At 45.8% G+C, this 15,418-nt stretch overlaps 1 protein-coding gene across 1 annotated transcript in view; it reads left to right on the top strand.

Moving 5' to 3' along the window:
• CACNA1I (calcium voltage-gated channel subunit alpha1 I) overlaps positions 1-15,418 on the top strand; it is a 91,660-nt gene that overhangs the window by 23,230 nt on the left and 53,012 nt on the right. The window contains exons 4-5 of the mRNA XM_027780500.2: positions 12,333-12,492; positions 14,757-15,072. Of these exons, the coding sequence (XP_027636301.2) occupies positions 12,333-12,492; positions 14,757-15,072 (476 nt within the window). The remainder of the gene's footprint in view (positions 1-12,332; positions 12,493-14,756; positions 15,073-15,418) is intronic.

Here is a 15,418-nt window from a genome sequence, read left to right as displayed (position 1 = left end):
TGTCATCTTTGAAGTGTACTAGAGAATATGTGAAGTACCCTAGTTTTGTAATACATATCACACTTTCATTAGTATTCCTTCCTGCTTATCTCTTACATTCCTGACTACAGGTCCAGGAATGCTGCCTTTTGGAGTTCTGTTTGAAAATGCATGAAACAAAAAATTAGAGATTGTTCTGGTCCTGTTACCATGTGATTCAATTCCATGGCATTGAGCTGGTGTGACAAGCCCTGTGAGTCCCTGAATAAGTCTAAAGAGGGAAAAAATACCCTCCAGGTCTCTGTTAGAGCTCGTTGCTTTCTGCTCTGGGCATGTCTGTGTCCTGGGCTTGGGGTGAAATTCCACATCTATTTGTTGTTGTTATCCTTTTGTGATTGTGTGGCAGGTTGCTAGGTGAAATGTTGCTGTTTCTGCTAGTTTTTCATTCCCTCTTCTCATGGCAAGGCATGAGGTTTAGAGGGGAGGCTGGTTTTGTTTTATTTCTGCCTGCTTTTGAGCAGGGAGTCTGTAGTAAATTCTGATTATTTGCTTCTGTTACTATGTTTTTTGGCCATTGGGGTAGGAAATGTTTCTTCAGTTTACTCTTTCTTGTCACATTGGTCTTCTGTAAAGAAGAGTCTTTGCATTGTTTGATGTCTTCCAGTTTCCACTTACAATTTAGTAACTGATTCATCATTTGGAAGCAGATTACTTCAGCTGAGCACACTGTGCGGAAGTGAAGGACTCTGTTGCAGTGTTGTGTGGCCACTTTATTGAATAGAAAGTGTATACATGTGCTAATACTTGGTGTGTAAGTGCAGTAATACTTATGTGGAGGTATAGGTGTTAGAAATCTAATGTTATATTCTTATTACTAGTTGTGCAGGAAATAGAATTTCAAATTTGTGGGAAGTTCTGCTCTTTCTAAATGTGTATTTTCTCAGTCAGAACAAGAATAAGCATTTCCCTTCCATTTTAATATGGTTTTATTGTAATTTTAGGTGGTTTGTTGGGCTTTTTGATTTTTTCCTATACTTCATCATGACCAAGAAGTTTAAAAATCAAAACTCCTCAACCATGCCATTCTAGTATAAAAACACTTTCCTTTCCACTAAATGTTGTTTCAATAACTATCACAACACTGAAGTGTCTCCACTTCAATGAAATAGTGTTTTTTGCTGGTAAGTGCTGTGTAGGAAAATCTTGGCCTAGATCCATTTTTCTTTATTAATTATTGTTGTTATAGTATCTCCATGGGTCCAGATAGTTTGGAGTTTTCTACCTTTCTTCTACATATCTCAGAGTTATTAACCAAGTCTTGTTAGCTTAATCTTTCTCATGTTTCAGACCAGGTGAGTGAGACCCAGTGAGCGTCACCAACAGACTCGGAAATACAACTGACGTCTCCTAACCCTGTGTTCAGCTCACTAGACCCAATCACCAGTATAAAAATAGTGTGAAGCAGTTGAACCCTGGAATGGGAAAAGCAGATGTTTTGTATTTATATGCCTGCCTAAAATCTGTATTCCACACTGAGCTACGTGTGTTTGGTGCTGTAACAGTGTCGAAGACAGAGTGGCCTGGCTACGCATCCCACACTTGGCACAGGGGAAAAGTGATGACATTTACTTCTCTAAATGTGTTTTTGAAGAACTAATTTCACTGATGAGCGTGTGTGAAATTAGCTTCTGACTGAGATATATTAGGCTGTAAAACAGTCTCATTTACAGTTAGATTGGACAAAAAGCAAGCACATTTGACAGGCATGGTCCTGCCCTAGCAGTTGGAAATGCAGAGAGATTATAAAATTCCTCTTCTAAGACCATCTTACAGGGCCTTTGCTTCAGAAGCCACAGTCTTTCTGAAAAAGGACTGTCACTTTCTTGTTCACTTCCAACACCGATTCCCTTTCAAAAATGTACTCTTCCATTTGACTCATTTGGAAGTACATTTTTTCCCCTCACAGCTTTATTTGTGAAGTGATAACTGAAACTCAGATACTGTTTTGTTTTCCAAATATTTAAACTTACCGCATCCACAATTCTTCTTATAAGCTGCTCTGTAAATATTTGTTATCGCATCTCAGTGACACACAAACTGTACTTACAACTGCGTGCAAATGCATATATACACAGATTTATCCACATGCAGCCACAGTCCTGAGCAGCTTAGTATAGGGACAGGCTTGCAGCATCCATACACAAAAGTTAAGAGGTCCAAAAGCCCTTTTTGTTCCCTGGTCAGGCTATGTGTGGCTGAAATCCATTCAAAGACGAAGCTGCCAGCTTTCTGTAGGCTCTGTCCCAGGCAGGCAGTGAAAGGGTGGAGAAAAGTCGACAGGGGATGGACTTTACTGATGGGGTCAAGTTCAGTCTATATCCTCCCTTCCCAACCCAATATCCTAGCCAAGCAGCCTGAGGCACTGAAGAGAGCAGTGTGATTTGTGCCTAGAGCAGGCTGTTAAAAGATGCCTTTCCTCAGAGAGGGGGATGGCTTGGAGGTGGAAATGTAACTCAGAGCTGCACTTTCCTGTATGTGCAGCTTTTTATCAAGTAAGTTGAGCCCTAAATCAGACAGGTGTTTTCAGGATACAGGGAAACAGTGTGAGGGGGAGCAGAGCAACTTGAGGATTAATAGAAAGGAGAACAGAGAAGGAGCGGGGCTCGAAGGAGAAAGGCACAGGAGGCAAGTGGCAGGGTTTGCGAGGCACAACACATGAAGGTGTGATGTACCTCTGTGTGTAGGATAATGTGCAGAAAGTGGGGGTGCAGGGAGGGAGAGAAGGGGAGGAAATCAAGACTGAAACAAGGGCAAGGACTAGTATAAAGAAAATCTGTTGAGTCTCAGGTACATATGCTGGATGGGTTTGCAGATCAATGCTTCTGGGCTTTTTAAGAGAGAGGGCTGTTATAGACTGACATCTTGTAGGGCTGGAGGAAGTCTTCAGTCACTGAAGACAGGCTCCAGTTTTATTTACTTGTTTTCTGATCTTGGTGCTGTTTTTCACATGTATTCTACAATGTCCAATATATTGTCATTTGTTGAAATGGATAATCAAAGTAAATTTGGGAGAAAAAACCAACCCAAAACAAAATTGCATCCCTGTGTTAGTATAGCATCACGGCAGGAAGCTGGAGAACGCTCTGAAGTCAGGAAATTTGGACCTGGTAATGCCTTGTTTTGTACCATACGTTGCTTAGATCCTTTTTTTTTTTGCAGTCACAGATCATGGGGAAAAGTAATCTTTCCCTCTCTGAACTAGTCTGCTCAATTTCATCATTATTATAAACAACTAGTCAAAAGTCACAAATTGAGTGCTTGTAGGTTGTCAGATGGGTTTAAAATCATGAGATCTAAAAAATAAAAACAAATAATAACAGATTATTTTTATTTTTCCCATGGCTTTCAGATCTTTAGACCTGTGACTCAGATCTCGTAGTCCTCTTCCCCCCCCCCCTAATATTGAGGAATAGAAAATACTTTTTTTTCTCTCTCTCTTTTTTTTTTTTAACTGTGATCTGAGATTGTCAAGTCATAGCAAGATTTCACGCCTAAGGGTCCATGCCACGCATCCCAAGACTCCTGATAAAAATCACAAGGGTTAGCAGCATTTCAGAGTTTTTGTTATTGGAAATAAACCAAGCCTGGAAAAAAAAATCCACCTCAAACCAAAAATCAGTCATAAAGAGACCTTTGCTGGAATCTTTATTTCTCCCTTCCCCTCTAGGGGAACTGCACAACCAGAATTTTGAAAATGCTGAGCACCTCGCAGCTCCCATTGTGACAGTTCTGCTGCCTGTTCAAACAAGCTCAGCCTCCAGTGTACGCAGTGCTCTCGAAAGCCTAGCCACCTATTTTGCTGCCTAAATGGAGCTGAGCTGTTTTGCAAAATCTGTCCCATGGGACCTATCAAGCAATGGATACCATGGAAATGTGAGCAATAATGACAGTGTATTATGGGGTGAAAGATAATGTCGTATTACACTAATGCAAATTACACTTTGTGTGTGTGGGCAGGGCAATTTACAACCATAACCTTAAAATTCTTGATCTTTGTGTATTTCAGGCCCAATTCTCCTCTTCGCGCACATTTCACCTAATGTCACGTCACTGCCTGCAGCAGAACGTGATTCATGCTAGTGACAGCGAGGGAAATTAGTTCTCTTAAATCTTAACCAGAAGTTGCATTAACTGTTTTACATAATATTTTGCATTATTCTGTCCTACTTACACAGCGCTAGAGATGTGTAAAGAACTTATGGGTGTTTATAGAACGGAGGCAAGTGGCTCGCAGCCACAACACTGGAGTTACCTTTTGTCCCTGGTGTTGGGTGACTCCTGCAATTCTGAAAGAAAAGCTGGCACTGTATGTTTTTAATAGAGTTTTCACTGAAAGTGAATCCAGTCATCATTGCAGTGATAAATGGGGGAAAAATGAGATGAACAGTGAATGAACAACAGTAGCAGGTGGTAGTAGGTGTTGCTTATTAGATGTTCAGTCTTGGAAAAAAGAACAGAATGACAGCAATCCCCCAGAGAGACACCTCTCTAAGAAATAATCTGAACCTGGTGTCACTCTTCAAGACAAGATTACTTAACAGCCCAAAGCTTGCAAGGGGTTAATGGGGTGAGAGAGCAAAGAAAGGGGGCTCCTGACTGAGACCTTTGCCTGCGTTCATTTCTGCTCATGTCACAGATTACGTGGCTACCAGCCATGCTATAGTGGCATGTACTGAATGTGAGTGCCTGTGGTGGGTGAGCTTTCTGTTGCTCGCAATGTTCCTAATAGGGTGCAGCCTGCTTCAGCGCTGGGGTGTCTCCTCCTTTTTGGATCACAGCAAAGCTTGGACTGAGGCCCCTCTTTTTCCAGAGATGTCAGCATTTAGGTGTTGAGGTAAATGCTCTGGATTTTGCCCTTGTTCTTGTGGTCACTGTAACCCTAGAGTGAGGTCTGCAATTAGGAGGTCTCACCTCTGTGCTTGCTTGTTCAAAGCACTTGGCACGGCTCCGGTTTCTGGCCCCTCTCTAGGGCTGGGGAGGCTCCAGCTCAGCAGGGAGGAACTAGTTAGTAAACTGAGTCTTGTGCATCTTGGGCAAAGCTGAAAAATATGAGAGCTCAGGACTGCTGTTTAGGCCACCATGTTCTGTGAAAGACTTGGAAGGTACAACAATAGTATGACCCTTCAAGCCACAGTTCATTTTTGGCATTATTTATGATCTAGTGAAAGGATCATTTTCCATTACCTTGGCGTATATTTCTCATAGCATTCCCCAAAAGTTTTGATTTTGGGTTGGTTTTTTTGCTTTTGACATCTTGATATTATCTTTTTTTTTTTTTTTTAAAAAAAAAGATCATTTATGAAGAGATCTTTGCTGTGCTGTGTTGGAAGCTAGGCCTGTTTCTCTGTAGGATTTACTGAAGGTCTCCAGCAAGGAAACGTGGCAACAACTGCCTGCAATGTTAAGCCAGGCCAGGGCTCCATGGGACTTGTTGCTATATACCATGCTAAAGGGAATTACAGTTTTCAAGGCTGCTGACACTTCTGTGTGCTAAGTCTCACTAGGAGGGGTGTATTTCCTTGATGTGTGTATGACATTAGGTGGGCAGGTAGGAAGGAGAACTCTGAGGAATTCAAAATATCAAGATTCAGCCCTGGCTCTGGCAGCTGAGCCACCTTTGGCAGTGCGCTGAGCGTCGTGGCTATGCAGCACCCATGTGTTTGTTTTCTCAACTCTCTCCCAAGGAAAACAGCGTGTCTTGAGTTTCATTTGCACGCTCTTTTTGGTGGTTGTTTTAGCTAAGTGTGTGTTGGGAGGTGTCGTAAGTGGTATATTTTTCCCCCCTTCTTCCTTTTCTTTTTGATGCTCATATTGCCCTGACCTGATCCATCTAAGGTAGGTGTCTTGTTCTCAGAGTGAAAAGCAGTGAGGTCTGTGCTAGTCCCTGGCTCCCAAAGGAATTGTTTCTAGAGCCTCAGAGCAAGCTTGAGAGCACTCTTTCTTTTACATCATTACACTGTAAACCTACTCTGGAGAGTTCTGCTGTCCCAGCAGGGTGAAGTTCTGGCCAACGGCATGTTCCTGGAGCTTTAGTCTCTCTTTTGTCTCCCTCAGGCTTAAGCTGAGGAGTACCTTGAAGATAAGGACTGAGGACACTTAATGCTTGAACTTGTTCAGTGTCCTAAGGGAAGTCACTGCAGCAAGGTGAGGCTTGATGTGCCCATGCTACTGAGAAAATTAACAACAGCTTTTTGTACTGACAGAAGATTTATAAATGCTAGAAGTGTCATGCTTTGATATTTTCTGTGATCAAGCTGAGGAGTGACAAAGATTTTGATAAATGGAGGTTAGGTCATCAACATGCTGTGCAGGATGAGGTGTCTAAGCTGCTCAGAGATGCTACGAAGCAAGTTTCGGGTGTTGGCAAGGCAAGAGTGGGGTGTTGGTGAGAAACTTAGTGGCACTTGTAAACTATGGATCACGCTGACAACCTGCAAGTGCAAAACCCTCAACCCTAATGTATCCTACAAATGCACCGGGAATCTGACAGCAAGATCAATGGAAAGACTTTGCTTGTGTCTGAACAAGGCCAGCATTTCACTTTTGTGTCTGGTGCAGCTTTTCCTTGGCAGCGGAACTGGATCAAGGTCTCTCACTACCTTGTACTGTCAACTAGACCTGTTCTTCTGTAGGGTTTGTTTAATCTGGGTCAGGCCAGCCATCTGGACATGCTCGCTCTTGCATAGGTGCAAAACAGACAGTCTGCAATATGAGTGAGGCTGGCTTTGCAGCTTGAGGAGAAGGCATCTGGAACTGCATACTGCCTTTTCCAGCCAAGCTCCTCTTGCTTACATGTGTGCTTGCAGGAGAGGCCTCAGTTAGGAGGAATGCAGCAAAGGGAAAAAGACCTGAGTGGTGAAGGAAGCTGAACGATGAACTTGGCAGTGCCTCTGCTGTTGCATGCACAGCTGATTGGTTTCTCTCTGCAGTAGTTTGCACCCACATTTTAGCTGATGTAAATGAATGCAATGTGTGAAATGACAGCTAAGCCTCAGATCAGCAAGAGATCAGCGAGGAAGGTCACAAGTTGGAGCACCACCTTGCACTGTGCACACAGACTGAGATTATTTTAACTGCAGGGATTGGCCACAAAAAAAAGATGCATCCTCTGTCTGTGCTTTCTGCACAAATACAGTCTTATCTGCTGGAATGGTTCCTCAGTTCTGAAAATTCCCATAAAGGAGCATGCATGGGAAAATCTGGCCAACCCCATGCTAGTTGGGTGGGCTGCCATGTGTCCTGGGGCGGGGGGGGGAAGGAATGAAGGCACGCTTGGACAAGCGGCCTGGCTGAGGGACAGAATGATGCTTCAGTCTCTGCACTCTGCAACATGGCCTGCCAGCCACAGTCACAAGTGCCGACGGGGAAGAGATTTGCTTTTGCTCCAGTTAAAATGACACTTGGTGGCTTGGCCCATGATGCAGATAAGTTGGGTGCTGAGAATTATGTTCTCTTCTGTCTGGTTTACCCTAAGCAAGGTAACGATTGCCTCCAACTTCTGTCTCCTTTTGACTCTGCACTTACTGTCTTTGTCCCTCGCTGTATATCTGGGGAGGACTCAAAAGCCTCAGAGGTAGGTGAGATGTAAGAAACCAGAAAGAACAGGATTTCTTACTCTGTCCTGAGACAATGCCCTGTTTAGATCACGGGGTGATTAGTGCTAGGGAGTGAATCAGCTCAGCTGCTGATTCTTAATCTTGGAAAGAGGTAGGTGTAGAGAAGGCAAAGCAACAGTGATGCCGAGCAGGAGCAGGGGGAGGCAGTGGTACGCCAGCAGGCACACCTGCACAGTGCAGCTGGCTCCAGCGGCCTGCAGCTCACCTCCTCCCCAGCCCTGCCCCGGCTGCCACACTTTCTCCAGGGCTGGTGCATGCCAGGCGAATCTGCTTAGCTGTGATGGCCAGGCTAATCAGGGTTGATGGCAAGTGTCTGGAGGGAGCTACAGTCACTGTAGCATCTGCAGAGTTTGTCAGGGTCTCTGGATGCCGTTGGGGCAAGGCAGAGGATTTGCTTTGCCTGAATCCAGAGAGGAGTTCAGGGACTTTGTTTCGTCTTTTGGCTTTGCTCAGCCCTGTGCTTCGCTCTGACAGCTCACTCCCTGGTGTTCCTCTCACCCTCCCACCGCTTCTCCTCCCTGCGATGTACTTCCCCCCACAACATCCACTGCTGTGCTTGTAGCTTTGCTCCCACAGGATATCCTAGCAGGAGTAGCCCTACTGGTGAGGTCCCATCGAGCACTTTTCCCTACCATGGGTGAGGCCAGCAGGGAGGCATTGTCTGAGCATCATTTTATGAGGATACTTCCTTGGATGACCACAGGTGATGCCATTTTGTTTCCTCCTTTCCCCTGGTCACATTGTGAGGGTGAGTGGGGAAGAGAAAAGACCTTTCAGAGCCTACACCTGGCACTCATTAATATTTTATGTTTCTAGCTTTTCTTCCCCTTGAAGAGCAAAACCTTTTTGTATTCGATGCCCTAGGAGCCTGTTGGGTTGCTGAATATTGCTTCATCAATGCTCTCCCTCTCTGCTTTTCCTCCACACTGCCCACCCCCTTCTCCTTCCTCTTCTCAGGGAACGTCTAGCCTTTTTTCAAAGGCTGCTTCAGGAAAGGTCATTGTCCCATTCATATTCCCTCCTTGCTGTGAGCCAGCATGGCTTCTGCTCTGCCAATGCTAAAGGGCAGACGGGGATGTGGGGAAAGTCAGCAGTGGGGAGGGAGGCCGGGAGACATGTGCATGTACACTGAGAAGCAGTGCAGAGGCAGAGAGGAGATGTAGGCACAGCCACAGAAAAGAGGCAAGGGAGCAGGCAGAAGTGGCAGAAGGTAGAAAGGAGGCAGAAGCAGGACTTTGCTAAAGAACTGGCTTTCCAGCACCTTCCAGAAGTTGTCATATGAGATGCACTGGTGTTGCTGTGGATGGGGGCTTGTCTGGTGAAGATCCCTTGGAAAGGAAAGGCATCCCAGTTCTCCAGGGCAGTATACTCCCAAAGCTGCACTGACAAATATGCCTTCTGCCCATTTCCATTGCCCTGCAGCTGCTTTATAGAGACCTTGTTATCTCAGCCACCAGGGTCTGCAGTAAATGATCACCCTCCAAGGCTTTTCAGCCTTTCTCCCTCTACTTCACACCTTGTGAGTGCTTGAGGAACCAGCGACCATTTGAAACCTGCTCCCAGTCAGGCTGTGCAGACCCTGAAACACGCTACTCCGTGGCCCTGCCTGAGTGGGGCTCATCCCCTCCCACCCATGAAAGCTTTCATTCACCTGGCAGTGAGGGTCTTTCCTTGGAGACCTGCAGCAGATGCCCTAGTGTGGCTGCTGGACCAGCCCATCCCTTCCTGGGTCTGGGGGACTGCAAAGCACCAGCCATGGACAGACCCATGCAGGGCTGCTGGCTTAGGAAGGGACAGGGAGGCTGCGAGGGCTTCCCCCCCAAAGGCCTCATAGGGGCTGGCAGAGGTGCAGGAGGGGCACTGCCAAAATGCCATAGTGGAGGATGGGGCTCAGGGACTCTGACATGGGTATTGCAGGTAGCACAGTGTAGGCAGCAGGGAAGACTAACAATGGAGAGAACAAAGGTACTGAGCTTGTATTTACATGGCCTTTCATCCATGTGGAAGTAGTAGTTGAAGTACCTCCACTAACTGGATGAACTTAGCAGAGAAAGGCCATTTAATGGGAAACTGATGCCTCTGGTGAAAAATGGGTTCCCAGAGCAATTGTTTTGCAGTTTAGGGCAGGAAGCAAAAGAGCCTTTGTGCAAAGGGAAGTGATGGATTTAGTTTAGAGATGGTTGGCCCATGGGAGAATTGCAGTTGATGTTTGGATGGGTGTAGCTTCAGTGTTTAGCTTTTGGAAGAGCCAATCTCATGTCTACAGTCAGCATCAATGGGTAGAGAAGGATGACTGTTCAACTGGGGTATTTTTTTTTTTTTCAATTGGGTTTCATTTGGACTTGGAAATGGAACCTACCAGTGCTGAAATTCTTTGTGATGTGGTACAAACGCCAAGTGCTGGGGCCACTTGCCTGTGGCCACCTGCCTGGCATGGGGCCACCTGCTGGTTCTTGGATTATGGGCCCAGGCACCTCAGAGGGCCCAGCATGAGGGCAATTGCTATGATCTTAGAGCTTTGGATAGCACAGTCCTGTACCATCAGTAGCCCCTCTGAGAGTCAGGATGTTTCCAAAGAAAAGGCAGGCAAGTTTTGCAAGTCACTTTTCTTCTCTTGGAACATGGACAAAATCTATTTTTTCCAAATTCTGACCCAACAAGTGTGTATTCTGTGAAATTCTGGTGGGAATGTCTGTTCTATCTGTTCTGTGTTTCACTGTAAGGGCAGTCTCATTCCTCCAATTACTCCTGCTCTGAGATGGAGCTAGCATCAACTGATCTGTAAAACATCACCCCCTCTTGCAGTGCTGCTGGCACAGCTTCCCATGTCACTTGGCTCTCCTTAATGTGCTGACCAGGACAGTTTATGGGAACTACCGAGCTTGTGCTGTGAAGCAGCATTAGTGCTGGAAACATGCTGCACTGCAGTTGAGGGTGTGTGGCCTTAAAGCTGAAGCGTTGTGCAGAGCATTGCTCCAGAGCCTGGCAGGTCGCAGCGACAGGCAGCAGGGCACTGTGGCTATGCTGTTGGGCTCTGTGCGGTGACAGATCAGAAAGCTATTGGTGACTCACGGCATGTCCTTGATCCCCAGTGAGTGGCTGGAGCTGTGCCCCTGCACTGCTGAGTTACTGATGTAGTCTAGAAACTGCCTTAACTGGTGACTAGTGATACAGCTGGGCAGTCAGGCAAGCAGGGCTTAGCTGCTGCTCCACAGCCTGGCCTTAGAGCTAATGTGATCACTCCTTGTCCTTCATGATCCCATGTACCCGCTGTTAAGCATCTTCTCCTTCGTGTGCATCACCTACCTGCAAATACCACTCCTGTCTCTCCTACCTCCATCTACCCCCCTGAACATTCCCTCCTGAGCTACAACAGTCTGATGTCCCACACCAGGCACCCTTCTCCCTCTCCCTTCAATGTGCATGCACCTGCGCGGTCCTGGTCCCGCAGGCATCACTTCCCTCCCTCCTCCACAGCGTGAGCAGCCCGGGGAATAGAGATAGTGTAATGCATGGCATTGTGTGGCTAATTACTTGATGCTGGGCACACAAGGGGGATTAACTTGTGCCTCAAAGGGCTGTCAGAGAATCCTAATCTTATCTTCCCCTCCTCTTTCCTCTTCCACTGCCATCAGAAGTAATGAACTGGTTATAAATACTTAATTAGATAATTATTTTCTGGCCTACATGGAACATCTTCAGTGAGGGAACTCCCTGGGCCCCCCGAGGAGGGACCTCTGTGGAGTCAAGGATGACCACATGAGGTGTTTGCAGAGGGGTAAAGGCAATATGGTGATGATCAGGAGTTCTAGATTTCTGCCAATACCTGGAGAGCAGAGGAAAAGTCATTAGCTCCATGGAGAAATGAGCCTATCCTTACCCCTACTTGTGGCTGTGTGACTTGAAGAGCCAGAGGAGAAAAGAACCCCCATAAATAATGTATAAGGTATTTAAAATTTTTTTAAAGAAAAGGTTTGTGGAAACATTTGCACTGGCCAGGGGTGCTGTGCTGACAGCATTTCAGGCTGTGTTTGCTACTTGAGTGCCCCATCCCAGCTGGGGAGGGAAGACTAGCTAAGAGAGGAGAGTACGGTCTCCACGACTGTTCCCTGATGATACTGTAACTAAGGAAACCAATTTATGCCAGTTTATGTGTGCTGGAGAGGTTCATCCCACTAGGCAGGCTGGCCTTTGTCCATCAATGCAATTCTCACAGCGTGCAGTTGTTGAACTGGGATGACTTTCAGTCCGAGCTGTCTAAGGATGGGGCCATTGAGCTGCTGTGCACCTTTGGGATGGTTGTCACTCCATTGCCCTTCAGCAGGGAAGAGGGTGGGAGGGGTAACAGTCAGCTGATGGTACTAGAATTCTTGTTCCCTTTTCTTCTTATTGCTGCAAACGGAGGTCTAGGGTTAAGAGATCACAGCAGCTCTGCTGGCTGCCTGTCAGTAGAGGTTAGGACAAGAAAGGGCAACAATCATAAACCTATCCTGTTTCGGGCAGTAATTAATTTCTGACACTTTGCTTTTATCTTCTTGTGGGTCTTTTTTTTTTTTTTTTTTTTTTTGTCTCTCTCTCTCCTAAATTTTTCTTTCCTTCTCCTTCCCTTCCTTTTCTCCCTGTTTCTATGTCCCTCCATCCCGCACTTGCTCCTTCTGGTTCTCTTCCCCGCTGCAGGCATGCGCATCCTTGTGAACTTGCTCCTGGACACTTTGCCCATGCTGGGGAACGTCCTTCTTCTCTGCTTCTTTGTCTTCTTCATCTTCGGCATCATCGGGGTGCAGCTGTGGGCTGGGCTGCTCCGCAACCGCTGTTTCATGGAGGAGAACTTCACAATGTGAGTGCCTGGGAGACAACATCATCTTCCTTTCTTCCAGGGATATTTCTCTTTCCCCTTCCCTGCTCTCTTGTCTTCTGCTGCCTGGCTTTCTGGGTATTGCTTACTCCAAACAGCTCTAGGGGGATAGTGTGCAGAGTGTTGGCTACATCTTGCAGTAGAAAGGGAGGGAGGGCGAGGGCAGCTGGTTTTTGTCTGTCTTCATGGTCCACAGATGCTCAGACTTATTTGGATTTGGCCAAGGCTCAGGCTAGCATAACTGCCTCCTCCAGCCATGCCCAGGGATTCAAGATGCTGCTCCTACTCCAGGAAAGAGTTGAAAGTGAAGCACCAGCAATGCCATTTTTCTATTGAACTTGCTCCCTCTTCAAAACACAACTACCAGAGGAGTCTTACAGAAAGCTGTAGTGCTGACGTGCTGCCTCATGCTTCCAGGGACATCTTTGGCACCTCTGAGATGGAGCTGAGGTCACTGTTTGGACAGTAGTGCGTTCCCTCCGGGGTCTTAGGAAGGACACAGGGAAATTGTCGGAAAATTTCAGAAGTAGAATTGCACATGGGAAGTGCCATGGGGAAGGGACAGAGGGTTGCTGGAAGAGGTGTCCCACAGCTGCATTAGTAGAAGTGAGACCATCAAAGTACAGAATAGCTGCTTGAATGGGACAAAAGAACTGTGGGGAAACATGGGCACACATCCGGCAAAGAGAGCCTGGAGCTAGCACAGATATCGATTACAAATACCTGAGGTTTATTCTGGGGAGGTCAGGGTAGAACCTGCAAAGCATGGCTCTCCTCCCCAAAGGCAGTGGGGTGGAAAAGCTCCTGCCTGCCAGGAATTCTCCGACTACCCTCCCGGGGAGCAGAGCACCAGTTCCAGGGCACAGCTCCTCCTGTTGACTTTCTGGCTTTAGCTGATCTTGGGCTTTAAAATGTCCTCTTAAAACCATATACTAATCCCAGGCGTCCTATCAGTTTAGACTGTTTAAAAAAACCTAAAGCTGTAGATCAGTTTAGACTGATTAAACAATTCTGAAGCTTTAGATCATCTCAAATTGGAAAAAAAAAGGAAGTGTGAAAATACTATCAGCAGAACAGCAGTGGGGTTGGAGAGTCAGAGCTGCTTAAAGCAGCCTTTTACTGTGTTTATATATTCCTTGGGGGGAAATGAATGTTTTGGATGATTGTCCTTTGTATAAATCAGGGTAGTACTACTTTAATGAAGGTAATTACATCCATGCAGAGTTGATGTAACTGAGAAGTCAGTTGGGGCTGCAGCCTGCGAAATGACAGATACTAGAAATTCTTTGGCTGACCATTACTAGAGAAATGCATTCTGCAGGCACCCAGTCCACCAGTGACGTGGATGCGTTACAACAGATCTTTGTGGTTTAGTCCCGCTTCATTTAGGATAGAGGCTTTCTGTTTTCTTTATCATCAACACCTGTCCTCTTCCAATGACACTTAGTGAAAAAGTCTGCATTCATGCAGTGTGAAAGCTGTGTATTGTAGCACTGCAAGCAATGCACCAGATAAAGTTTAATTGAAAATTTTAAATCTGTACCTTTCACTTCCCTGATCATTAGATCATCTCCAGCTAGGCAAGCATAGATGACTTTAATTATTCATGCATTTGGAAGGTGCTTGCATTATTTAGAAAAAAGCATGTGAACTTGTCATGAAACATTGCACCCATAATGCCAACTGTCAAGGAGGAGTCAAAGTTAAGGTTAAGTCAATTTTAACTTTGCATCTCCTGATTTTTTTAAGGCTTAGCTGTGCAACCTTAATTATGCATGAATTGGATTTTTTTTTTAAGTACAGAAGGTTCACTGCCAAATGTTATAAAACATGTCCATCAATGGTTACATACATGAGCACATCACAGTAAAGCCTGATGAACTTCCTTAGTATCACTGCATCTGATTTAGCTTTGATGCTAATGGAGAGTGTGATCAGCATGCAAATCTCTGCCTTCCAGCTTTTCTTCATCTCTGTACAAGCAGATTGTGTAATTTGACTTGGGGTGATCTGATGGCAGGCAAAGCTCTGAAAACTGGAGATTCACCCTGGAAATTTCCCATTTTCCAGGACCCCTTTCTTCCCTTCCCTTCTCCTGAGGCAATAAACCTGGAAATCCCTTACCCAGTGCAGTCCCTGTGTCAGGACGGGAGCTCCCGTCTCCACTAGTGTCACCCATGGGAAGCTGTCTGTTACACAGACTTCGTTACACAGACTTTGTTACTGTGTTTTTTTTATCCTTGCAGACAAGGTGATATTGTCCTGCCCCCTTATTACCAACCTGAGGAAGATGATGAGATGCCCTTCATCTGCTCACTGTCAGGAGACAATGGAATTATGGGCTGTCATGAGATACCTCCACTGAAGGAGCGGGGCCATGAATGCTGTTTGGACAAGGATGATTACTATTACTACAGCTCAGTCCGGCAAGAGTTCAACATCAGTGGCATGTGTGTCAACTGGAACCAGTACTACAACGTGTGCCGTACAGGCAATGCCAACCCGCACAAGGGTGCCATCAACTTTGACAACATCGGGTATGCCTGGATTGTGATATTTCAGGTAAGACCGAGTTAGCCAGGATCCTAACAAGGCTCAAGCTATTTTTCTTTTTTCTAACTCAATCTTTCTGTGCTCCCGTGATGGTTTCTGCAGGGTATGATACAGCTACAGAGAGAAAAAGTCCTTGTAACTACTCTGGCAAGAGAGACAGAGTGCACACTGTGAATGGTATTCCTGAAGATGAGGAGGAACATAGAACTGTTCCAGGCCCTTGCTGAAATAAGCTACACCCTTCAGGCCAACTTGTACCAGTTTTCCCTTGATCCAGATCACTATAGCAAAGCAATTTTTTTTTATTCCCAAGACATGTTGCAGATGGGAGCTAAAACCTGTGCCTTTTTCTTTT

Source organism: Falco peregrinus, chromosome 6, assembly GCF_023634155.1.
Source record: "Falco peregrinus isolate bFalPer1 chromosome 6, bFalPer1.pri, whole genome shotgun sequence".
NCBI classification, from domain to species: Eukaryota; Metazoa; Chordata; class Aves; order Falconiformes; family Falconidae; genus Falco; species Falco peregrinus.
Note: the sequence above shows the minus strand (reverse complement) of the source record. Positions and strands in the feature narration are given on the sequence as shown.